This window comes from Suncus etruscus, chromosome 1 (assembly GCF_024139225.1).
Source record: "Suncus etruscus isolate mSunEtr1 chromosome 1, mSunEtr1.pri.cur, whole genome shotgun sequence".
Lineage (NCBI taxonomy): Eukaryota > Metazoa > Chordata > Mammalia > Eulipotyphla > Soricidae > Suncus > Suncus etruscus.
Window position 1 is genome coordinate 174,100,799 of NC_064848.1, and position 25,205 is coordinate 174,126,003.

The 25,205-nt window shown below is 40.7% G+C and overlaps 1 protein-coding gene across 1 annotated transcript in view; it reads right to left on the bottom strand.

The window, feature by feature from the left end:
• Positions 1 to 24,819, bottom strand: part of DHX40 (DEAH-box helicase 40) — a 43,269-nt gene extending 18,450 nt beyond the window's left edge. The window contains 12 exon segments of the mRNA XM_049772775.1: positions 8,062 to 8,219; positions 10,168 to 10,248; positions 11,207 to 11,389; positions 11,538 to 11,624; positions 14,264 to 14,363; positions 16,303 to 16,434; positions 17,549 to 17,615; positions 17,820 to 18,047; positions 18,448 to 18,567; positions 20,922 to 21,067; positions 23,623 to 23,790; positions 24,628 to 24,819. Coding sequence (XP_049628732.1) covers positions 8,062 to 8,219; positions 10,168 to 10,248; positions 11,207 to 11,389; positions 11,538 to 11,624; positions 14,264 to 14,363; positions 16,303 to 16,434; positions 17,549 to 17,615; positions 17,820 to 18,047; positions 18,448 to 18,567; positions 20,922 to 21,067; positions 23,623 to 23,790; positions 24,628 to 24,739 — 1,582 coding nt within the window. The 5' untranslated portion in view covers positions 24,740 to 24,819.
• Positions 24,820 to 25,205: the final 386 nt, after the last annotated feature.

Genomic DNA, 25,205 nt, shown 5'->3' on the forward strand with positions numbered 1-25,205 from the left:
AACCCCTGAGTACCACCGGGTGTGGCCCAAAACCATATATAATACCATATATATACACACACATACATATAATACCATACATATATACATACATACATATATACATATATATATATGTATATGGTATTAGCAGCATGCTCACTAAATGAGTATTTTGGAAAAGGAGAGATAGTATAGATAGTATAAGGATAAAGGTGCTTGCCTTGCATGCAGCCAACTTGTTTGATTCCTGGCACTGTAAATGGTCCCCTGAGAACCACAAGGAATAGAATAGCCTGATATACACTAGTGTTGGTGCTAAAAAATAATATATATTTTTTATATTTTTGTTGCTGTTGGGCCATACCTAATTGTGTCCAGAACTTATTCCTGGATCTTCACTCAGGGATTATTCCTGACGGTGCACAGGGAATCACATAGGGTATCAGGAATTTAACCAGGTCAGCCATTTGCAAAAGCACGTGTCCTATCCCCTGTATTACCACTCTAATCAAATAAATGAGAATTTTTCAGGAATTTTTTTTTTTTAGGGAGGGCCACACCCAGTGGTGCTCAGGGTTTATTCCTGGTTTAGCACTCAAGGATCACTCCTGGCATGGTTCTACTATATGCGGTGCCAGAAATCAAACCCAAGTCAGTCATATGTAAGGGAAGCATCCACCCATTTTACCATCTCTCCCCTAAATAAGTATTCTAATAGAAAATCCTCTAAATTGAATGTTCTATACTTATATTGAGGGATTAAAATAGAAATTTACTATGTCTATTTTAGAAAAATTTAAAATACTCTATCTTTATATTGAAGGACTATAAAAAGTATCCTTCAATAACGAAACAATCTGAATTCAACATTTAACAGCATACAAAGGATGTAGCCAGAGAGGTCATACACTCTATTGTTAATCTTGGCTGCTAGCCAAGGTCTACTATCTTCTCAAAAGCACCTTTGAAAAATATTTTTGATCCCCACTAGAAGAAATGAAAACTTATATGTGATAAAGTTATATCCATATGACACAAAAAGAAATGAAGAAAGGAAAGCTTAATAGAAACTTCAAAACAATTCTCTAAGGGTATAAGGGTTAAACTATATCTTCTTTATATCTTTGATTAAAAATAAAGTTAAAATATTACTAATGTACCTTAAACAGGGAAACAGGGCAAAGGTTCAATATACTATCCTCCTTTGCCAGTGAAAGGAAATTAACTCATTTCAAATAATTAAGTTAAAAGATAACAAATGTAAGAATTATTTGTCAGGGGCCAAAGAGATAACATGGAGGTAAGGTGCTTGCCTTGCATGCATAAGGAGAGTGGTTCAAATCCCGGCATCCCAAATGGTTCCCTGAGCCTGCCAGGAGTGATTTCTGAGGGTAGAGCCAGGAGTAGCCCCTGAGCCTGCCAGGTGTGACCCAAAAACACACACACACACACACACACACACACACAAAATTATTTGTCAGAGCTTAATTTTTTTCCATTTGATATCCCTTTTGATCCAAGACATTTTCACAAGATGCATGTAAAACTAGTATTCACGGGCCGGAGAGATAGCACAGTGGTAGGGCGTTTGCCTTGCATGCAGCTGACCTGGGAGGGACCTGGTTCATATGGGAAGGACCATCCCACATGGTCCCCAAGCCTGTGAGGGGCAATTTCTGAGTGCAGAGCCAGGAGTAACCCCTGAACACCGCTGGGTGTGGTCCAACAACCAATCCATCAATAAATAAAGTTTAAAAAAAAACTTGGGCCGGAGCAGTGGCACAAGCGCTAAGGCCTCTGCCTTGCCCGCACTAGCCTAGGATGGACCATGGTTCAATCCACCAGCGTTCTATATGGTCCCCCACATCAGGAGCTATTTCTGAGCATATAGCCAGGTGTAACCCCTGAGCTTCACCAGGTGTGCCCCCCCCAAAAAAAAACCCTGGTATTCAGGTCCAGATATATAGTACAGAAGGGAAGTCACTTGCTTGCATATAGCTGTGGCCTATTCCTTAGTGTTGTGTATGTAAATATTTTAGGGGATTATTATGTTACTGACCCTACCCAGATGGTGATTGTGCCCTACCCTAGGGTGTGACCTGGCATTCTGCCCCCTTCTTCCACCATTGGGTGGTATCTGATCCCACCACTGGGTGGTACCTGATTCTGGGGGATAAAAACAAGGGTCTGTGGAAGGCGAGAGGCTTTTGGCTGGAACTTATGCTGAGTCTTTGGACTTCAGTCTTGTCCACCGAATAAAGCTATTATTTCCACAAGCCTGACTGTCTACAAGCTGTTTACCCGCCGTTTCACCTCAGAACCGTTGGCTGGACAGGGTGGCAGACGCGTGCTCCGAGCTGGAGGGGAAAGACCTCATCCTCCATCCCTACATCAGTCAACCTCTTCAGGGGCTTACTTGCAACACTTAGTTCACTGGCATCACATAAAGAACCCTGATCAAAGCTAGGAATCACATCTGAGCAGTCAGGAACAGCCCAGGACACTCTCTCAGCCAAACTTCTCTGAATCCCACAAAATAAATAAATAAAATAGGTAGATAAAACACTGATGAGAAATCATTATTATTTAGAAATTTTCACAGCCCTCACATTCAATTACATGGTGCTTATTTAAAGAAGCTAAGTCATATTTCATGTATATAGTAAGCCATCAAAAACTCAAGAGAATTACCAGATTTAAATAACTGGTAAGCTGTTCTACATATAAGGATAAGAAGACTCAACAATGTCAAAAAGTCAGTTCTTTCTGACTGGTCTATAACAACATAACATTACCCAATTAAAATCCCAGCAGATTATGTTGTGAATGCAAACTGTCTTTGAGGTTAACATAGAGAGGGGAAAAATGAAAAAATTAACATCACAATGTCAAAAGGAACAACATCAGAGAAATGACTATTCAACATAAAAAATTACTGTAAAACTCCAATAATTAAGATAAGATAATAAGGTACTGACAGAAAACCAAAAAAATAAGTGTGTGGATAGGGATAAAGGACCTAGATGACTACGACCCACACAAATACAGTCAAAAGACTCTGGCAAAGCAGCATAAGCATATGCTTGGGGGCTCGAGAGAGAGAGCACAGCGGTAGGGTGTTTGCCTTGCACGCAGCCAACCCAGGAGAGGAGATGGTGGTTCGATTCCCAACAACCCATATGGTCCCCTGAACCTGTCAGGGGTGATTTCTGAGCACAGAGCCAGGAGTAACCCCTGAGTGCTGCCGGGTTTGACCCAAAACCCAAAAAAAAAAGGGGGCCTGGAGAGAGAGCACAGCGGCATTTGCCTTGCAAGCAGCCGATCCAGGACCAAAGGTGGTTGGTTCGAATCCTGGTGTCCCATATGGTCCCCCGTGCCTGCCAGGAGCTATTTTTGAGCACACAGCCAGAAGTAACCCTGAGCACCGCCGGGTGTGACCCAAAAACAAAAACAAAAAAACAAAAACAACAACAACAAAAGCATAAGCTTATCAACAGGAAAAGGATTTTTTTTAAATAAATGGTGCTAAAGTAAATGGACACAGAATTATAAAAACAGAAGAAAATCTACATGATGTTGGATGAGTTTGCTTTTTCAGATATAACAACAAAAGTACAATGCATTAAAGAAATACTGTTATATGGGTCCCCAAGCCAGGAGCGATTTCTGAGCATCACCCACTGTGGCCCAGAAACAAACAAACAAAAAGAAATAACTGTGAAGTTTGACTTTCTTAAAATGAAAAACTTTTGCAATGTGAAAAACATATCAAAAGAATGAGAAAATAATACAGGGGCAGAGAAAAAAAATCTACAAAAGAACTAGCTGATAGGGGCCAAAGAGATAGCATAGAGGTAGGGTATTTGCCTTGCATGCAGAAGGACGGTGGTTCGAATCCTGGCAATCCATATGGTTCCAAGCCTGCTAGGAGCGATTTCTGAGCGTAGAGCCAGGAGTAACCCCCAAGTGCTGATGGGTGTGCCCCCCCCAAAAAAGAACTAGCTGATAAAGGGTCAGAGAGATAGTATAAGAATTGGGGCCGGGGGTGGGGGGGCCGGACGGTGGCGCTGGAGGTAAGGTGCCTGCTTTGCCTGCGCTAGCCTAGGACGGACCGCGGTTCAATCCCCCGGTGTCCCATATGGTCCCCCAAGAAGCCAGGAGCAACTTCTGAGCGCATAGCCAGGAGTAACCCCTGAGCGTCACAGGGTGTGGCCCAAAAACCAAAAAAAAAAAAAAGAATTGGGGCCGGGCCAGAGATATAGCATGGAGGTAAGGCGTTTGCCTCTCATGCAGAAGGTCAGTGGTTCAAATCCCGGAGTCCCATATGGCAGGGTATTTGCCTTGCAGAAGGATGGTGGTTCCCATATGGTCCCCTGAGCCTGCCAGGAGCGATTTCTGAGCGTAGAGTCAGGAGTAACCCCTGAGCACTGCCAGGTGTGACCCAAAAAAAACAAAACAAAACAACAACAACAAAAAAACCTGTCCCTGTGTTATTATCAGGGAGATTTCCGGATCTGCAATCTTTTGGGGCTGGAGAGATAGCATGGAGGTAAGGCGTTTGCCTTTCATGCAGGAGGTCATCGGTTCAGATCCCAGCGTCCCATATGGTCCCCGTGCCTGCCAGGAGCAATTTCTGAGCCTGGAGACAGGAATAACCCCTGTGCACTGCCGGGTATGACCCAAAAACTGGAAGAAAAAAAAAAAAAGAATTGGGGCCAAGGGTTACCTTTGGCCGCCTACCCAGGGCGCCAGCAAGGAGTTTAAAGGGGACCCCAGACCTCCTCCATCCCCCACCCTGTACCAGAGGGGTTGATTGGGGGAGGGGACTGGTAAACTTCCCTTCTCATTAAACCCCATTCTTAAACCATATAAAGCTTATATAGATTAATAGGATATCATATAGTTAAATAGGATATCATAGAGTTTCATCTATATTTACAGTATACAAAATGTCTATGTTGTATTCTTTCCTTCCCCCATTGGCTCATCACCTTACAGGCTCATTTCTAGTCCTTTACTCTCACCCTCACTGTCTATTACCCCACATGTAACCATTTTTACCCTCAGCTCTTCACTCCTTATGAAGCAGATTATTATCCTCACTCAAGCTAACTGCCAGCCAGCTACCAAAATGAAGAAATAGACTCTCAGCCTGAGAAGAAACCAAAACTCTGTTCTATCAATCTATTATCAGCAGACTCCTATCCTCCAACTCCCTTCACTGGGTACCTGTGCTTGCTACCATAATCAGTTTCTGAGAAGCCCCCACTCAAAGACATTTCCTGATACGGGACTGCTAGAGTTGTTTGCAGACTTCACATGGCCAAATCACAGACCAAAGTGGTGCCCCGGAATCAACCCCGCCCCCCCGACCATTTCTAAAACATAAAAGGGACATGTGTATCTCCTTTGTATATCTTAGATGTATTCCCTTAACAACTATAACTCTTTTCGAATAACCTCTTATATAGTGACAATTTTGCCCACTGGTTTTTTGTTTGTTTGCTTTTTCCCTTTTGGGAATGCTGGTAGAAGAGTATCTCTATTTAGAATTCATGTTAGAACCAAGTTACGGGGAATATTGGACTTGTTCCCTCGGCCCCCAGATGCACCAACAATACCTTGTGGCATTGTTTCTCTTTTGCGTAGGCACAATAAAATGGAAAAATATTACATATGCAAACAAGTTCTTATCTAATAGAGATGGAAACACAAAGTTTGTAATGCAGTTAGGCCTTATACCCTGAACATTGGCATAATGATTTGGCTCAGGCCTCAGAAGAATGGGCATTGCCCATACACCCCTGAACAATGGATACCATCTATGGAAACAACCACAAATGTCTATAACATTATCAGGACACAAACCTCTACCAGGGAAGACCCTACCACTGCTCTGGCATTGATTTACTCCAAAGAGAGCTCTCAACACCCAGATGACTTAGCAACAACCTGCTTGCAGGGCAGGTCTCTCCGCATCTAATGATAGGTGAAACTAGACAATGCTCCACATCAGCCTGACTTCGATGAAGAAAATGCACAGAATCCAGAATCTTTAAATACAGGAACCTGACACCAACAACAGTTAAAGTGCGAAAAAGTTTCATCGGGACAACAGAGAATGACTCAGGGGTTGGGCAGACTAGTATGCCTGGAGCCCAGAGTTGGTCTCATGCCAGAAAACCTCAGGGGTGAGGCCTTCTTTTAATCAGGCCAAGGATTTTTTTTTCTGTTTTCCCCATATTTTGCTGGGCCTATGCAAAAAATGGCGATTGCCACTTTCACACCTTTACTACTGTACTTTTTTTTTTTTTTTTTTTTTTGGTTTTTGGGCCACACCCGGTGACGCTCAGGGGTTACTCCTGGCTATGCGCTCAGAAGTCGCTCCTGGCTTGGGGGACCATATGGGATGCCGGGGGATCGAACCGCGGTCCGTCCTAGGCTAGCGCAGGTAAGGCAGGCACCTTACCTTTAGCGCCACCGCCCGGCCCTTACTACTGTACTTTTAATACTTATCCTTTAAGAAAGAAAAAAAACAGCTTACTGAACTTTAAAAAACAGTAACTGTAGTAGAATGCCTGTCTCGAATACAGGGAGAAAATGGGTAGGAGGAAGGTGGGGGTATTGGGGTGAGAATGTTGCACCGGTGAAGGGGGTTTCTGTTTATGACTGAAACCCAACTACAATCATGTTTGTAATCATGGTGCCTAAATAAAGAATTAAAAAAAAAAACAAAAAACAATTGGGGCCAGAGAGATAGCATGGAGGCAGGGTATTTGCCTTGCAGAAGGATGGTGGTTCGAATATGGTCCCCTGAGCCTGCCAGGAGTGATTTCTGAGCATAGAGCCAGGAGTAATCCCTGAGCACTAATGGGTATAACCCAAAACCAAACCCCCCAAAAGAAAGGAATTAAGGTGCTTGTCTTATATCTGGGCATATATTGATTCAATCCCTGGCACTGAATATGGTCCCCCTCAGAACTATTAAGGGTGACACTTGAGCACAGATTCAGGAGTAAACCATAAGAATTACTGAGCTAGGGGCCGGAGAAATTGCAGTGGTAGGGCATTTGCCTTGAACGCAGTAGATCCAGGATGAATGGTGGTTAGAATCCTGGCATCCCATATGGTCCCCCGTGCCTGCCAGAAGCGATTTCTGAGGCAGAGCCAGGAGTAACCCTGAGTGCCGCCAGGTGTGACCCAAAAACAACAAACAAAAACAAACAAAAAAAAAAGAACTGCTGAGCTAAATCTCCAACACCCCCCCTAAAAGATGAAAGTTGATAAAAATCTATATTATTCAAAATATACAAAAAAAACTCTTAAAATTTTTTGTACAATACAGGGACCGGCGTGGTGGAGCTAGAGGTAAGGTGTCTGCCTTGCAAGCGCTAGCCTAGGACGGACCGCGGTTCGATCCCCCGGAGTCCCATATGGTCCCCCAAGCCAGGAGCAACTTCTCAGCGCATAGCCAGGAGTAACCACTGAGCGTCATCGGGTGTGGCCCAAAAACAAACAAACAAAAATTTTGTACAATACTGCAATTTTTGATACATGTAACTATAGATTGATCAAAGCCCACAATATAATTAAAATCTATCCCTTTCATGAGTAATCTTCTAACATTATTGGTTACTTAATTCAAACAAATGTACCATCCTAATGGCAGCTGTTCATGATAGGGGAAACTAAATATGTCTAAAGCTTAAGGAGAAAAATGTGATTACATTTTTCTGCTTCATTTTCTTATAAAACTACAATATTCTTAGAGCTGAGAGTAGAACCCAAGCATCACCAATTATGACCAAAAAAAAAAAAAGTGAATAAATAAAAGTCTTGCTAGGGGCTGAAGCAATAGTATAGCAGGTGGGTCACTTGCCTTAAACACTGCTGACCTGCATTCAATCCCCAGCAAACCCAGATGGTCCCCAGACCTGCCAAAAGTGATTCCTGAATACAGAGGCAGGAATAAACCCTGAAAATTGCTGGGTGTGGGACTGTTCCTCCCCCGCAACCATGCCAAGAAAGTATAGTAATTAAATAACAAAACAAAAATAACTTTACTGGTAAACTTCTTACCAGGTCTAATGAAGACATTTTCCACAGACAACATTGCTGCTATTGGAAGGAGTAGATCTTCACAATCCAAAGAAGCAGCCTTTATTACTGCACATGTTAGATGTGGAGGAAGAGGAAACTCCACCATAGACAAACCCAATCTGGTTACATGGCCACTCCTTAATAGAAAGAAAAAGTTTTTAAGTTTTCCGATTTTAAGAGAGTATAAATGGCATGTTCATTATTCATATAAGTCAGATATTATCTGCTACCTAAATCATATCTAGAAATTCAACTCTACATAAAAAACATGATATATTATGCTCACTGATAAAGATGAGCAATTAACCAAAGGCCTAATGAAGTAAAAACAACAACAAAAAGTGCAAAATGCTTCAAGTACATAAAGGATATTCCTTGGAAGAGATCAGAGAATAATATCTTCAAACCTTTCCCATCATAGATGCACCCAAATATGCAAAATTATTAAAACTGAGTCATCAACACTATGGATCCTACATGTCAGGCAAAGAAATGACACTTGAAAATTATTTAATATCAGGATAAGAAAGGTACTGGAACAGTAGTACAACAGGTAGGGCCTTTCCTTTGCATGCAGCTAACTTGGGTTTAATCCCTGGCATCCCATATGTTCAAAAAAAAAAAAAACAAACAAAGCAAAACACCAGTAGCAAGAGTCAGGAATAAGCCTTGAGAATTGCCAAAACCAAAAAATTAAAAATTAAAATTAGGTGCTGGAGAACTAGTACTGGGGGTTAAGTACTTGCTTTGCACATAGCTGACTGTGGTTTGATCCCCAGCCCACATGATATCCTAAATACTACCAAGTGTAACACAAAAACCAAATAAATAAAAAAAAAAATGTATGACTAATTTTGGGGGAGCACATCTGGCAGCACTCAGGGTAACTCCTGGTTCTGTACTCAGAAATCACTCCTGGCAGGCTTGGAGGACCATATGAAATGCTGGAGATTGAACCTGGGTTGGCTGAGTGCAAGGCAAACCCATTGTGCTCCTGACTCCATTTTTTTTTTTTTCCGGTTTTTTGGGCCACACCCATTTGATGCTCAGGGGTTACTCCTGGCTAAGCGCTCAGAAATTGCCCCTGGTTTGGGGGGACCATATGGGACGCCGGGGGATCGAATTGCGGTCCTTTTCTTGGCTAGCACTTGCAAGGCGCCACCTCTCAGCCCCAAAGTTTATCTCTGTTTTTTTTGTTTGTTTGTTTTTTGGGTCACACCAGCAGCACTCAGGGATCACTCCTGGCTCCACGCTCAGAAATTGCTCCTGGCAGGCTCGGGGAACCATATGGGATGCCAGGATTCGAACCAATGACCTTCTGCATGTAAGGCAAACACATTACCTCCATGCTATTTCTCTGGCCCCTTGACTCCCTTGATTCTAAATTTTTATTTATTTATTTATTTTGGTTTTTTGGGCCACACCCGTTTGACACTCAGGGGTTACTCCTGGCTATGTGCTCAGAAATCGCCCCTGGCTTGGGGGGACCATATGGGACACCGGGGGATCGAACCGCGGTCCGTCAGCTTGCAAGGCAGACACCATACCTCTAGCACCACCTTCCCAGCCCGATTCTAACTTTTTAAAGTTAGAATTGTGGAGAAAAAACTTTGAAGACAAATTCTAAATTAAAATAAACTAATTCAGATAAACTAATTCATTCAACTCATCTGCTGTGATTGGGTTTTTCTTTTCTCTATTCATCTTTATTTATTTGTGCCACACCAGCAGTACAGGAACTATTCTCAACTCTGTGCCATTGAGTGTCCCGTGGCAGTGCTTAGGAGACCACATGAGTCCCGAGGATTCAAACCATGGTAGGAGGGATATAAAGCAAGAATCTTTTTTTCCCCCACTTTTGGGCCACACTCAATGGCACTCAGGGGTTACTCCTGGCTCTGTGCTCAGAAATTGCTCCTGGCAGGCAGACTCAGGGGACCATATGGGATGCCAGGGATTTGTGGTTTGGCCACACGTACAAGGCAAATGACCTATATCCTCTGTGCTATTGCTTCAGCCCCTAAAGGAAGCATCTGAACCCTCGTGCTGTCTTATCTCTCCAACCATTTACTTATATTTTTTTACCTATCAATAGCATCACACTGGTAAAGTTGTTTAAGAGCTTCCAAAATAAGCCTTTCATTTGGTGGATCCAAATAAGGAAACCTGTGGGTTAAATGAGACAGAAAATAAGATTCCATTCCCTAAACATGGTTAATATTTAATATAAGTTTGAAATTTTCTTTAAATACTTTACTTCTCCCATTTTCATCTATTTGGGGGGGGGGGTAAAGAGAGGAAACATTCAGCTAAATAAGAAATAATTTCCATCTGTAATGCATGTTTAATTCAAAAAGCACTTGTTTTTTCCTTCCTTAGCTAAGATTCTCTATTTCTACTTACTCTAACCCTGCCCCATTATTCATAGCCAATGCCAAGTTTATTATCTTCTGGAACACAAAACTTTTTATTATAATTTTAGAAACCAGTGGAGAAAAATTAATTGTGCCTAAAAAAATACAAACTGTTTAATAGCACCTCAAAATGGTTTTAGATAAAAAGGTAAGTATATATTAAAATAATTTTATCATGTTTGCATAAATGTGTGTATGTGAATGTATCAATTTTTTCCTGAAAATAAGTTGCAAATATAACACAAATTCATTCTTCTCCTGAAAATGGCATTTTCTTACAGTATTAGTAACAGTTATTAACATATAAATATTATTCAGCATTGATCCTTTGCACCACAGTCTTCCCAGCACTGACAGCACTAAGCACTACTAGGTGTGGCCACCAAATCACAAATAAAACTTAGGACAAAAACAAAAATCTCAGTAAAGATGCTATTAAGTAATTATTCTTACAAATAGAAATAATCTAAGTGATACAAATAAACATTAACATGGGACAGCAACTTAAGCCAACATCAAAATAAGAAAGGAAACAAATACCAATAAAGCAATGTAAATAAATAAGGCTTTTATTTGGGGTTAGTTGCACCCTGAAAATAAGTTTAGGCTCAGTTCCCCAGGGATGATTCAAATGTTTTAAGTAAATAAAGTATTTCCAAATAATTTCTGAGAAACAGCAACATTTTCTTACTTGTAGGTCAACTACATACCTTATGACATCATGTATGGCAAGGCACTTTAAGGTCAGAACTACAGATGTCAAACTCGTTCTCTTAATCTCAGGTATCACATGGTCTGGCATACACTGGTTCCAAAAATCTTTACTATAGATTCGGAAGCACTTTCCTGAAGAAGTCCTGCCAGCTCGGCCACTTCGCTGTAATGCCTCACTCCTTTTGAAGGAAGAAACCAAAAATCCCTAAAATGAATTATATGTTTCCTAAGTAACTAACATTCTACCCCTAAAGCAGAAAGACATTATCTGGTCAACTGTTCTTAGAAAAGGGGTTGGGGAGAGAGAGACATGACATAAAAACTTACTTTGAGATAGGAACCACCTCCAGGATGTCCAATCCTAATCTGGGGTTGTGATTTAACTGCTTAACAAAGCCACCGTCCACCACATACCTAAGGAGAATAAAAATAAGCTGACACACACACCAAAAAAAAAAAAAAAAATCACAAAAGGTTTTTATTTATTTATTTGGTTTTTGGGTCACACCAGACAGCACTCATGCTATCTCTCCGGCCCCAAGGTTTTCTTTTTTTTGGGGGGGGGGGTTTGGGCCACACCCAGTGGTGCTCAGGTGTTACTCCTGGCTGTCTGCTCAGAAATAGCCCCTGGCAGGCACTGGGGACCACATAGGATACCGGGATTCGAACCAACCACGTTTGGTCCTGGATCCTGGATCGGCTACTTGCAAGGCAAACGCCACTGTGCTATCTCTCCGGGCCCCAAGGTTTTCTTTTTTAAAGAATTTTAAATTCTGGGGCCGGAGCGATAGAACAGCGGGTAGGGCGCTTGCCTTGCACGCGCTCGACCTGAGTTCGGTCACCGGCATCCCACATGGCCCCCCGTGCATGCCAGGAAGGCGTCCTGAGCAAAGCTAGGAAGAGCCCCTGAGCATAGCCGGGTGTGGTTAAAAAAAGACAAAAAAAAAAAAGGAAAAAAAAAAAAAAAAGAATTTTAAATTCTGTCTAAATTCACAACCAGGCATAAACTTTTATTTTACATTAAAGAACTCGGAACCCTCATATATTGCTGAAACAAAATGATTCATCTAACTATTGGATGAAGAGGAAAAGTTTAATAGAGATTCCTAAAAATTAAATAAACACAATTATTATATGGCTCAGAAATTCTAATCCTAAATGTAGTATTTCATTGGTTTATAAAAGCAATACCCACAGTACCTAAGAATCCAGTAAACATTAAAGGATGAATGGATGCAGACACAATAGAATATAATTCACAATAAAAACGATACATGTTGGAGCCGGAGAAGATAGCATGGATGTAGGGCGTTTGCCTTGCATGCATAAGGATGGTGGTTTGAATCCCGGCATTCCATATGGTCCCAGGAGCCTGCCAGGAGTGATTTCTGAGCATAGAGCCAGGAGTAACTTCTGAGCACTGCCAGGTGTAACCCCCAACCCCCAAAAGATATATGTTGGGGCTGGGGCAAAAGCCAGGCAGTAGGGCATTTGCCTTGCATGCGGCTGACCCAGGTTCGATGCCCGGCATCCCATATGGTTCCCCAAGCCTGCCAGGAGTTGATTTCTGAGCGCAGACTTCCAAGTGCCTTTGGGTGTGGCCAAAAACATAACAAACAGAAAAAGATACATGTCCTAACTTGGGAAACTTGGGTTTTTTTTCTGGTTTTTTTTCCCTTGCTAGTTGGTTGTTTGGTTTTTTTGGTAGGGAGACACAGAACAGAAGGCTTATTCCTGGCTCTGTGCTCAAGAATCACTTTTGGAAGGGCTCAGCAGATTATATGGGGTGCCGGCAATCCGCCTTGGGTTGGATGCAAGACAAACACATGCAGGGCAAATACCCTCCCCTCCTATAACTTGGATGAAATTCAAAATGTTCTAAAACTAAAGGAGGCATTGTATGATTGTATTTACACAAAACAATGTAAGATAACCATTAAAACAGAAAGTAGCCTGTTATCAGTACGGAAAGAGCAACTGCTTAAAAGGTATTGGGTTTTATCTTGGAATAATTTAATGTTTGAGAATTAAACAGAGATTGATGACTTTGCAAATATACTTAATACCACTAAGATTTACTCTTTTTTTTGGTTTTGGGGTCATACCTGGTAGTGTGCTCAGGGGTTACTCCTGGCTCTGCGTTCAGAAATCGTTCCTGGCAGGCACGGGGGACCATATGGGATGCCAGGATTCATCCTGGATCGGCTACATGAAAGGCAAATGCCCTACCGCTGTGCTATCTCTCCAGCCTCCAGATTTACTCATATTTAAATGTTCCTTGTATGTAATGTGAGTGAATATTGCTTCTAAGAAAAAAAGAATTGAAAATTCCCTTCTCTCTCTCTCTCCATATATATATAAATAAATCTAAGAAGTACATAATAGGGGCTAAAGTGAGTAGAGCATTTGCCTTCCATGTAATCTGTCTGAGTTTGTTCCCTAACACCACTAATGGCCCCCTTGCCCTGACAGATGTGATTCCTGAGAACAGAACCTGCATTAAGCTCTGAGCACACCAGGTCTGGCCCAAAAACCAAAATAATAATAATAATAATAATAATAATAATAATAATAATAATAATAATAATAATAAAGAAGAGAAGAGTAAGAAGAAGGAAGGAGGAGGAGGAGGAGAAGGAGGAGAAGAACAAGAACTACAAGAAGAACAAGAACAAGAATAGTGATCAAAGGAAGAATCTGATCACCTCTGGTAAATTCTGATTTATAGAAAAAGCAAGTTTGGTTAGTAATTAATAAAGAAGCTACAAACTGCTAAATAAAAATAGTTAAGAACTGTAAACAGGAGGAATACTACATTCCTTAAGCAATTCTTATTCACAGCAAGTTTTAATTACCAAATTAAGTAAAATAGGTGCTTATAAGTAATTATCTACAAGAAAATTAGTGGAAGACACAGGAAAAAATATTTTATTAAATTGCATTTATTTCATTTTATTTTGCAATGCAAGGGATTGAACCCAGTTTTGCAAAGCAAGTACTTCGATCTTTTATAATTAACTAAGTGGCTTTATAAAAATAATTTTAAGTTTTACCTGATTCCATCTATTGTCAAAGATGTAGCAGAAATATTGGTGGATATGACACATTTCCTAATTCCAGGTGGAGGTGGCAAAAATATTCGCCTCTGCTGATCTAAAAATACATGTTAAAAAATGTAAAAAAACTGTCAAAGTCAAGTTTTAAGTAACTTAAGAGTCCTGTTTTCCTTATTAAATAGTAAACATTAACACATCAAAATGCACTCTAAACCTAAAATAACGTTCCAATTTAAATGTAATCAGAACTTGTACTATACTAAAAACATAGCATTTTAAATTTAATGTAATGAATTTTGTGATTAACATTTATTTTTGTTTTTGTTTTTTGGGCCATGCCCGTTTGATGCTCAGAGGTTACTCCTGGCTAAGCACTCAGAAATTGCCCCTGGCTTGGGGGCACCATATGGGGACCCTGGGGGATCGAACTGCGGTTCTTGGCTAGCACTTGCAAGACAGACACCTTACCTCTAGCGCCACCTCGCCAGCCCCTGTGATTAACATTTTAATGTGAATGAAAATATTAACATCAAAATGCCAAATACAAAATGCTATTTCTTTACCACTGGAAAAATATTAAATTCAAAATATAATAAATGATTTATAATCTCAATATTCACTATTAAGATGTCTAGATCTATGAAATTAATCAATTATTGTTACTATAATAAATCTGTAAGATCAGAGAGATAGTACAGGAGTTAAAGTGCTTGCCTTGAGGCCGGAGATAGCACAGTGGTAGGGCGTTTACCCTGCATGACGCCAACCCAGGATGGACGGTGGTTCTATTCCCGGCATCCCATATGGTCTCCCAAGCCTACCAAGGGCGATTTAAAAAAAAACTATAATAATTAGGGGCCGGGCGGTGGCGCTAGAGGTAAGGTGCCTGCCTTGCCTGCGCTAGCCTTGGACAGACAGCGGTTCGATCCCCCGGCATCCCATATGGTCCCCCAAGCCAGGAGCGATTTCTGAGTGCATAGCCAGGAGTAACCCCTGAGCGTCACTAGGTGTGACCCCAAAAACAAAACAAAACAAAACAAAAAAACCCCATAAAACTAGAACTAATTTATAATGTTATCAAGGAACTAGTCATTTCAAAATATTATGAATAGTATTTTTGCTCATATGGAGAGAATATAGTCTATTTTTACCAAAACTAAGAAAGCTCTTTAAAAAATGTGGCAGGGGGGCAGAGAGATAGCACAGCGGCATTTGCCTTGCAAGCAGCTGATCCAGGACCTAAGGTTGTTGGTTTGAATCCCGGAGTCCCATATGGTCCCCCGTGCCTGCAGGAGCTATTTCTGAGCAGATAGCCAGGAGTAACCCCTGAGGACTGCCAGGTGTGCCCCCCCCCCAAAAAAAAAAAAAAAAACAAAACAAAACAAAATGTGTGGGGGGGAAGGAAAGCACTTGCCTCGCCGCTTTTCCCAGTTTGATCACTGACACAATAAGCCTTCACCACTTAAGGGAAAGATGTAATCATCTCCCTCAAAAAGTGAATGTAAAATATTTCAAGAAAAAAAAGAAAACCAATTCTCTCAAAGAATGCTAGTAATCTTCATGTTCTGCTGCAAGGTCTAGGTGTTGATTATAAAGTTAAGTACTTTGTGAAAATCACTGATATAAACACATGACCTAACCACTTTTTTTGTGGCGCTCAGGAGTTACTCCTGGCTCTGTGCTCAAGTCATTCCTGGCAGGCTCAAGACCATGTGGGATCTCAGGGATTAAACCCAGGTCAGGGCCCGGAGAGATGGAACAGCGGCATTTGCCTTGCAAGCAGCCAATCCAGGACCAAAGATGGTTGGTTCAAATCCTTGTGTCCCATATGGTCCCCCGTGCCTGCCAGGAGCTATTTCTGAGCAGACAGCCAGGAGTAACCCCTGAGCACTGCCGGGTGTGGCCCAAAAACCAAAAACAAAAAAAAACCAAAAAAAAAAAAACCCAGGTCAGCCACATGCAAAACTAACGCCCTAACTCCGGTACTGGTTAATCATTTTCTAAAAGTCAAATATCCTATTCTAGTGAGGAATTACCTGTTGTCATAGACCCGTAACACGGCAATATTAACAAGCCATCAAGGGTGGTATCTTGAACATCATAGTCATAATCAACAGATTCTGCCATCTGAAAAAGTAACTCACAACTTTTTTCAATTTCAAACTGACCTGAAATGAGGAAGCAAAAGCCAGAAAATTAGATAATTAAAAAAAAAAAAAGCCTTTAAAATTAGTTTACATTTATAGTATTTTTTGGGGTAGTGGGGCATACCCAGTGGCGCTCGAGGTCACTTCTGGATCTACACTCAGAAATTGCTCGAATAGGCTAAGGGGACCATATGATATGCCGGGGATCAAATCTAGGTTGGCTACATGCAAGGCAAATGTTCTACCCTCTTTGCTATCACTCCAACATCTACGTTAGTAATTGTTTTAAATGTTTAATCTAAGGAGATAAACACTTAAGTACTTATCAAATCTCAAGAAAATAAAAATGCCAGGGCTCTAGAGCTAGCAGAGGTTAAGGCACTTGGCACTTGCTTAGCATGAAGCCAATCCCTATTTGATCCCCAGCACCACATATGGTTTCTTGAATGGTCATTCCTAAGCAGAAAGCTAGGAGTAGCCCAGGAGTACCACAAGGTATGGCCACAAAAAAAAAAAAAAAAAAAAAAAAAAAAAAAACTCCACACAAAAGAAACACTAGCTTCCAAGGGATTTAAATCTCTAAAGGGATTAATATGTAAGCATTCTTCAAACTTTATTTTCTTAATATATGAAAACTCAATAAAGTTAATCATTAATGTAGGAGAATTAGCCTAAGGGAGAGTGCATTAAGTAAACTTAAAAAGGCAAAAGTTTAAAAAAAAAAAGGCAAAAGTTGTTACAGCCTCTTACTTCTAACAACAGTACAAAGCAAAATTGGAACTTCTCAATAGAAATGACTATGTTGGTAGCAGAAATGGTACTTCTTTGAGGGAAGGGTTTGCTTCCAATCACCAAATGGGCCCCTGAGCACTGAGCCAGGAATATCCCCTAAATAGGTGTGGCTCAAAAAATAAATCAAAACCAGGAGACCTGGGGTCTGACTGAGCAGTAGGACATATGCCTCAATTGTGTAAACTGTATGTGAAACCCTGGGTTTAATCACTGGGACCACACCAAAATAAAAAACAAATGAGAACATGCAGAGCCCAAATTTCCAACAGAAGTTAACACTCTATCCTATTCCAACACACCCTTCTTATAAATAATACTTTTAAACCTGATACTGAATGCTCACCAGTCAGAAAAACCAATATATCTCCAGCCATCTCATTCAAATGGATATCCATGGTGACTTTCACAATCTATAGCAAGAAACATAAGCACAATATCGCTAGAAGAAATATTTCCTATTGTCACCACCATCCCTTACTCCCCAGAAAACTTAACTTCTTAAAAAATATACTAAGACATAAGAGGGCTATTGCTAAAATAATAGGGAACAACAATCAAACTACCAAGTCAACCAGTCGTAGATTTTTCAAGGACATAGAAAAACAAGGACATACCGCTTGAATATATGCAGTGTTTTCTCTGTCTCGTGGACCAATCAAATTGCAGAATTTTTCTCTAACTGGATAAAGCCTTCCAGGTATATCAAATATTGGACAATTTCCAAAGAATGCAGAAAGCTTGGCTAATTCCATAGTTGCTGACATCACCACGACCTTTAAATGCTCTTTCCTGTTAGGAGATTTCTCTTGAAATAGCTTCTTTAATAAACCAAATAAGATATCCTAAAATAAAAGTACATTTCTGGTAAGTAACAAATATATATGCCTAACAGCCAATTTTACAAAATAGTTTTGTTATCCTGGCTCAAGAATTCCTGCTTCAGGGGCCGGCAAGGTGGCAGTAGAGGTAAGGTATCTGCCTTGCAAGCGCTAGCCAAGGAAAGGACTGCGGTTCGATCCTCTCGATCCCCGGAGTCCCATATGGTCCCCCCAAGCCAGGGGCAATTTCTGAGCGCGTAGCCAGGAGTAACCCCTGAGCATCAAATGGGTGTGGCCCGAAAAACCAGAAAAAAAAATTCCTACTTCAACAGAGTAGTATATAAATAAAAGGAAGTAATTATCTGTCTAGTATAAAGCCATCACAAAGTAAACCAATTAAAACTCAGTATCTTTAAATACTCACTGTAGTCAGAGTTCTTTCATGGGCTTCATCCAAAATGATGACACTGAATTTGATGAGATTTGGATCTCCCAAAATATGTTTCAGTAAACATCCATCGGTCATGTATTTGATAGCTGTTTCCTAATGTTCAGATTGTATAAAGTAACAACTTGTAGTAGAGAGCGTATCAACATATCACAGAATTCACCTCTATTTTGCCAATTTTATTTCTCCAAAATGTACAAAGCATTAAGTGATCTAATGAAAGAATTCATAAAATAGCCTGACATAATGACAAATGATAAAACAGGTTAGTTATAAACAGAGAGACAAAAGGATGATATTCCCCCCTTGGAACTTCACTCTGCACTGACAGAAGTCTTTACTACTTCCTTTTCCATAAACATTTTCTCCCAAAGTTCCTTTATCTTCTTAAATAAGCACTTGCTTTAACATTAAGAAAGGGATTGGGGGGGGGCCGGGCGGTGGCGCTGGAGGTAAGGTGCCTGCCTTACCTGCGCTAGCCTAGGAGACGGACCGCGGTTCGATCCCCCGGCGTCCCATATGGTCCCCCAAGCCAGGAGCGACTTCTGAGCGCATAGCCAGGAGTAACCCCTGAGCGTTACCGGGTGTGGCCCAAAAACCAAAAAAAAAAAAAAAAAAAAAAAAAAAAAAAGAAAGGGATTGGGGGCAGAGAGACCAGAAAAAGAAAAAAGGGAATGGAAAAGAAATTAATATATCTATATTAGTGTCTGGGATAAAGCAAAAGAAGTTCACCAAATAGAAACAATCAAGTCAGTAAATATGGTAAAAACAATGTTTCTATGGTGGGATACAACAATGGTATTCATCTCTCTGTCTCAGCCATTATTTTAGAATGGGGCTTTTTTAATCTCATCTCTTCATCATCCCCTTTAGCTTGAGTAATTTTTACATGACCCTGGAAACCTAGGTAAATAAGCTAAACATTTAATGATAATAAACCACAAATTTATTTTAAAGCAAATTTTTTCATGACCCCCACATTCAATTACATATCCCAGTAAAGAAGTCAAGACCCTTAGTTTAAGATGTTAGTAAAGGACTCAATAGAAAGAGGAAAGCAAAACAAAAAAAAAGAGAAAGAGGAAAGCAATTAAGTGCATCATATCCTCTCACATTTTTTTTGGCTGCCCATTCTATTGAAAAATAGTGCCAATTGGTTAGCTTTAAAACAAGGTGAGAATGGGGCAAAGGGAGGTGGCTCAAGTAGTAAAACACTTGCTTTGTATGTGCAAAACCCTGGATTTGATCCCCAGCTATACTAGCTGTAACTCTGGTGACCACCAAGCTAATTCCAAGTTCAAGGACTAATAAGAATGTGCTCCCACAAACCCCAAAGCAAAACAAGATGAAATAAGGTGAAAAAGACTAACAATTAACTAATAATCTTAAAATTAAGGGAAAAAATTAACAATACATTAGTAATCAGGAAGATGGCCACCCCAATTAGGAACTTATGTATAAAACTGGGACTGCTTTGTATCTGATATATAACTAAGAAATCAGGAGGGAATATAAATTGTAATTATTTACTAAGAAAACAAACAAAAAATCTCCCACTACTTTAAGCTTAATGTCACAAGTACAGAAACCATAAACTCTGTTTACTGAGTTTGTCATCAGTTAGTTCACTGATTTCAAAAATTCAAACATACCAACTGAATAAAGCTTAGGAACACTACGCTAAGAAAAGAAAAAAAAAGGAACACTACACTATGCTAAGTGAAAAATAGACACAAAAGACAAAATATTGCATGACTCTACATATGTGAAGTGTTATGAATTGGCAAATACATACAGAAATTAGAATTTGTTATGGGGAAGGGAAGAGGCATTAATGTTTAATTGTTTGATATGATGAAAAGCTCTTAGTGAGTGGCAATGGTTACAAAACATTTTGGGTATATTTAACACCAATGTACACCAAAAAAAAGTCAAATGATTATTTTTATGTTACATATATTTTACTAAAAAAATGTAAATACCACTGTTACTTATCAAGGATTCTCAAAACTAAAACCATAAAATAGGAGAATCCAAGGAAAACTAAACATAATTGTCAGATAGAAAAGCAACTGAGCAGAGAAATAGGATAAGTGAGATATTTCAGAAGTAAAGCATTAACGAAATTAATTCTGGTCTGAAGCTTTCTTTGTGCAAAAACTAAACAGAAATGCAAATTTTTTAGTTTTAGTTTTTGGGCCTACCTAATAGTGCTTGGGGCTACTCTTGGCTCTGCATTCAGATATAGCTCTCGGCAGCCTCTGGGAACCATATGAGATGTCCGGAATGGAACCCTGGTCTGCCACATACGTGCAAGGCAAAATAATCTCCCTACTGTGTTATGGCTCTGGCCCCAGAAATATAATTCTGAAATTACATCTCTGATAACTTTCTTCCCTCTTTCTCTAACAATACCAAAAAAATTTTTTTTAATACCAAAACTTTTGTACCTTAGAGCTGCAATCATCAAAACGAACTTGGTATCCTACTTTAGATCCCAAAGCACATTTCATTTCTTCAGCCACTCTCTGAGCAACTGATATGGCAGCTACTTTTCGTGGTTGAGTCACACCAATCATACCATGCTGTGAGAACCCTATCAAAATCAGAAGTAAAAATACAACAATTTTGACTGCTACTTCCCATTAAGCTAAATTGTTTCTGATTAATCCATACAACTGTTCAGATTTTTCCAAAAGAAAATTCTACAAACAATAGTTTATATTACTTTTGTACCATGGAACATTAATACATATAATAACCTTTTAAATATAAACATTTTGAGGGACCTCCGAAACAGTGCTCATGGGACACAGGGACTATTACCAACGTCACTCTGCCAACTAGACTAGAAGTTCAATGACAGAGCCCAAAGATATTGTCTTTGGGCTCAGGTCCTGCAGAGCTCAGGAGAATATCTGGCACTGGAGAACAAACTTGGTCAGGTATAAACACTGCACTATCTCCTGGTGCCTCAAATACATGTATTTTAATTAATTTTTTTCAACCTAAAGACTTACTCTATTACTCTAAGAATTTTTCATTCCTAGAAAGCCATACATCTTCCAAAAATTAGTTTGCCTTTAGCTATGAATAAATGTATTTAGGTTCAGGGAGATAGATCAGAGTGCTGAAAGATACTTTAATGCTGGAGTCCTGAGGTTTGTTTTTAAGTCCACACCCAGCCATGATTAAAGCTTACTTCTTAATTCAGGAGTTATACCTGTCGATGCTAAGGGAATCATATGGTATGCTGGTAATTGAACCTGACTCAACCGTGTGAAAGACAAGAGTCCGACCCACTGTACTATCTCTGTGGCTCTGGAGTCCTGAGTCTTGATCCTCAAAGCAGCATGGTTCCCCACGTACCACAGAGAGAGATCCCTGAGCAATGAACACTGCCAGGTATATCCCCAAAATCAAAACAAAAACACACTTCCCTCATACGATCTGCACTTTATTACCATTTTAATATCTCTAAAATGTATCCTTTTTTTGTTTTTGTTTTTTTGGGTCACACCCAGCAGCGCTCAGGGGTCACTCCTGGCTGTACGCTCAGAAATCGCTCCTGGCAGCCTCAGGGGACCATAGGGGGTGCCGGGATTCCAACCACCATCCTTCTGCATGCAAGGCAAACACCCTACCTCCATGCTATCTCTCCAGCCCCATCTCTAAAATGTTTCTTACAATGTCATCCTTAGTAGTATATAAAACTAGTAGTATGTCGTTATAGGCAACAGATTAAATTCACTAGAACAAATAAGCCAAGAGAATTTTGTTGTTGTATGAATAACTGATATAATTTGGTTCACAAACTATGGAAAATTTTGTCCTAACACTGAAGACACATCCCCTCCCCAACCCTTTGGTGATTGGGTCCACCCAATAGTAGCATGCTCAAAAGAACATGTGGCTAGGGAATCTAACCGAAGGGTCCTATATGCAAAGTAGGTACTCCAGCCTGTTGTGCTATCTCCCTGGACTCCTGAAGGGAAAGATACTTTAATAGTATTTTATTAGCTGATGTGGTGTTAGCAGAATCAAGGATCATCTAAAGATGCTTTGGAGAAAAAAAAAAAAAAACATGAAATACTCTGTCAGGAACTGAGAATAATGTATATGCTGATAAATATTGATATCCCTCCCCCCTGAAAATTATTTCACTACTCAATAGTTAACAGTCTATAGCTGCGATGGTGAACCTATGGCACATGTGCCAGCAGTGGCATGAGAAGGCCTTGCAGCTGGCATGCGGGAAGGTCAGAAATTAAGATATGCAGCGTGTGCCGCATAATTTTTAGATACTAAAATCTTGTTATTAAGGTTTAATTGATGTGCTGGCACTTTTGAGGAAATTCTTTGGTTTTATGCGGCAGTTTGGGCACTTGGGTTCAAAAAGGTTAGCTATCACTGGTCTATAACAATATATCCTTGTTCAGAAAATCAGGTGATGCTAGATCCCAAATATAAGCACACATCAAAGCTATCTCCCCAGACCTTATACAATGTTATTCTGTAACAGAGAATTAGTATCTACATTATAATTATTTTGGGCTTATCATAGTAATTAAAAATAAAAAAACTGACATCTCAAGTAATTCATGAATCTAAAGTAAAACTATGAAAAGATGTAGAGAGACTATATCAAGAGAATTATGACTGTAAAACAAATGGTATCATTTGTGAGATGCAGATGTTCTATTAGCATTTTTGAAGTATCTTATTTTGGTTTGTTTGTTTTGATGCTAGGAAATGATACCAGGCAAGGCATGTTGTACCACTGAACAACAAAGATAATGTTATTTTTGGTTTTTGGGCCATATCTGGCAGTGCTCAGAGGTTACTCTGGTGGTGCTCAGAGGACCATATGGGCTGAACTGGGTCAGCCATGTGTAAGGCAAACACCCTACAATCGCTCCAGCTCCAAGATATTTTTATATTTTGTTTTGAGCCACATCTGGCAATGCTCAGGGGCTATTCTAGACTCTGAACTCAGGAATCACTCCTGGCGTGCTCAGGGGACTATATGCAATGCCAAGGGTCAAAATCAGGTCAGATGCATACTAGGCAAGTGCCCTACATGTGGTATTATCAATCTGGTCCCAAAAGAATGTTTTTTAAATACTCAGAAACTATCCTACATAAACTTACCTGCTTCATACAGATATTTTGGAAGTTGAGTTGTTTTACCACTGCCTGTATTTCCAGTAACAATAAGGAATGAATTGTCCCTCACAGCTTGAATAAGCTTTTTTCTTTGTTTTTGAATAGGAAAAGTTGGAGTAGTTCCTCCCTCTTGTGATGTGCATCCTTTCTCTTCTGTAATAACAGAAAAACAGCTATGCAATTAAAAGACCTATAAAGAGAAAATATACACAATTTTCCAGATCTAAAAAAAAAAAGTAAAACAGCAGCATTTTGAGGGCTGTCAGGAATCAATCCCTTTCTTTTCAGTTACCTTCCCTATAGCCAATCAGTTGGGGTTTATAAGGCCAGAACAACTTTTTTAGTGAAATCTTAAAACCACTTGAGCTATAGCTAATAAGTGCATGACTTAAAGTCCTAGACAAAAGCAAATATACATTCAAGCATGCTCTACACATAAAATGTAAAACTCAAATGTATTAAATAATTAAGATAAAAAAAATCTGGAACACCGCAGAAAGCTAAGCTGTCTTCATAGCCACTTGTGTTTGCTTGCTTCTTCTGATTCACGGTTCAAGTTAGGTCCCTGTTCTGAGTGACTGATATCCCAGAAGGCCAAGTGGTGGGTAACCATGGAAACTAGCTCCTGGAAACTGGCTCCCTTCATACCATACCCAAAGGCAGGCTGGCTGTGGGGGAGAGAAGGGTTGGGTCGAGAACAAAGGCTTGAGGAACCAACTCCAGTGCAAATGCAATCTTGGCGTTTGGGGTTCACTTTTTTGGGTTCCCCAGCAGGATCTTTTTACCCAACTTAGCTCTGGCACTACCCCCATCACCAAAGTACTCCCAGGACTCCAAGTTTGCCTCCAGCTAAGAGAGAAGGAACAAAGACAACACGACCCTCCTAAGTCACTCTCCACTGCCAGCAAAAAGGTCGACTTGAATCCCCACCCACCCCCATTCAGAGCCCCACACCCTAATTCGCGCTTGGCCTTCCGTGGCGTCCCGCACCTCTCTCGGCGATGCAAACCGCCGAGGGCCGCTCTTCTGGAAAGTCTCTCGACAGCTCCCCCTCCTCCTGCCGCCTGGGCGCCCTGGCCGCCACGGCGGGAAAGCGGGACATAGACCTGGCCAGGAGCGAGAGGTGAGCACGTCCACGGAGCCCGGCAGCTGGGCGGGGAAAGGCGAAGGCGAAGGCGCGCCCTGATGACGTCGGAGTGTTTACTTCCGCGTGTGCGACTCGGGCGAGGGGCGGGGGCGGGGGCGCAGGTCACGTGACGTGGAGCGTGGCGTCCACACGCTGAGCCCCGGGCGTCGCTTTCCCGCTCTTTTCCTGAGGCGCGACGCCGTCGGCCTGCCTGGCCACGCCTTTGCTCGTTTGTGTGTGTGCTGAAGAATCAGGAGACACCCCTTTGCTCAGCTGGTCTTGGAACCGTCCTAAAGCGCAGTGTCCCCCCCAAAATAAAATGACCTGTTTGAGACTGAATTGAACAACCCAATATCTAGTTTTTATCATTTTTATTTATTTTTTATAGGGGGGTGTTTTAGGGTCACACTAGGCTTACTCTTGACTTTGCACTCATGGATCA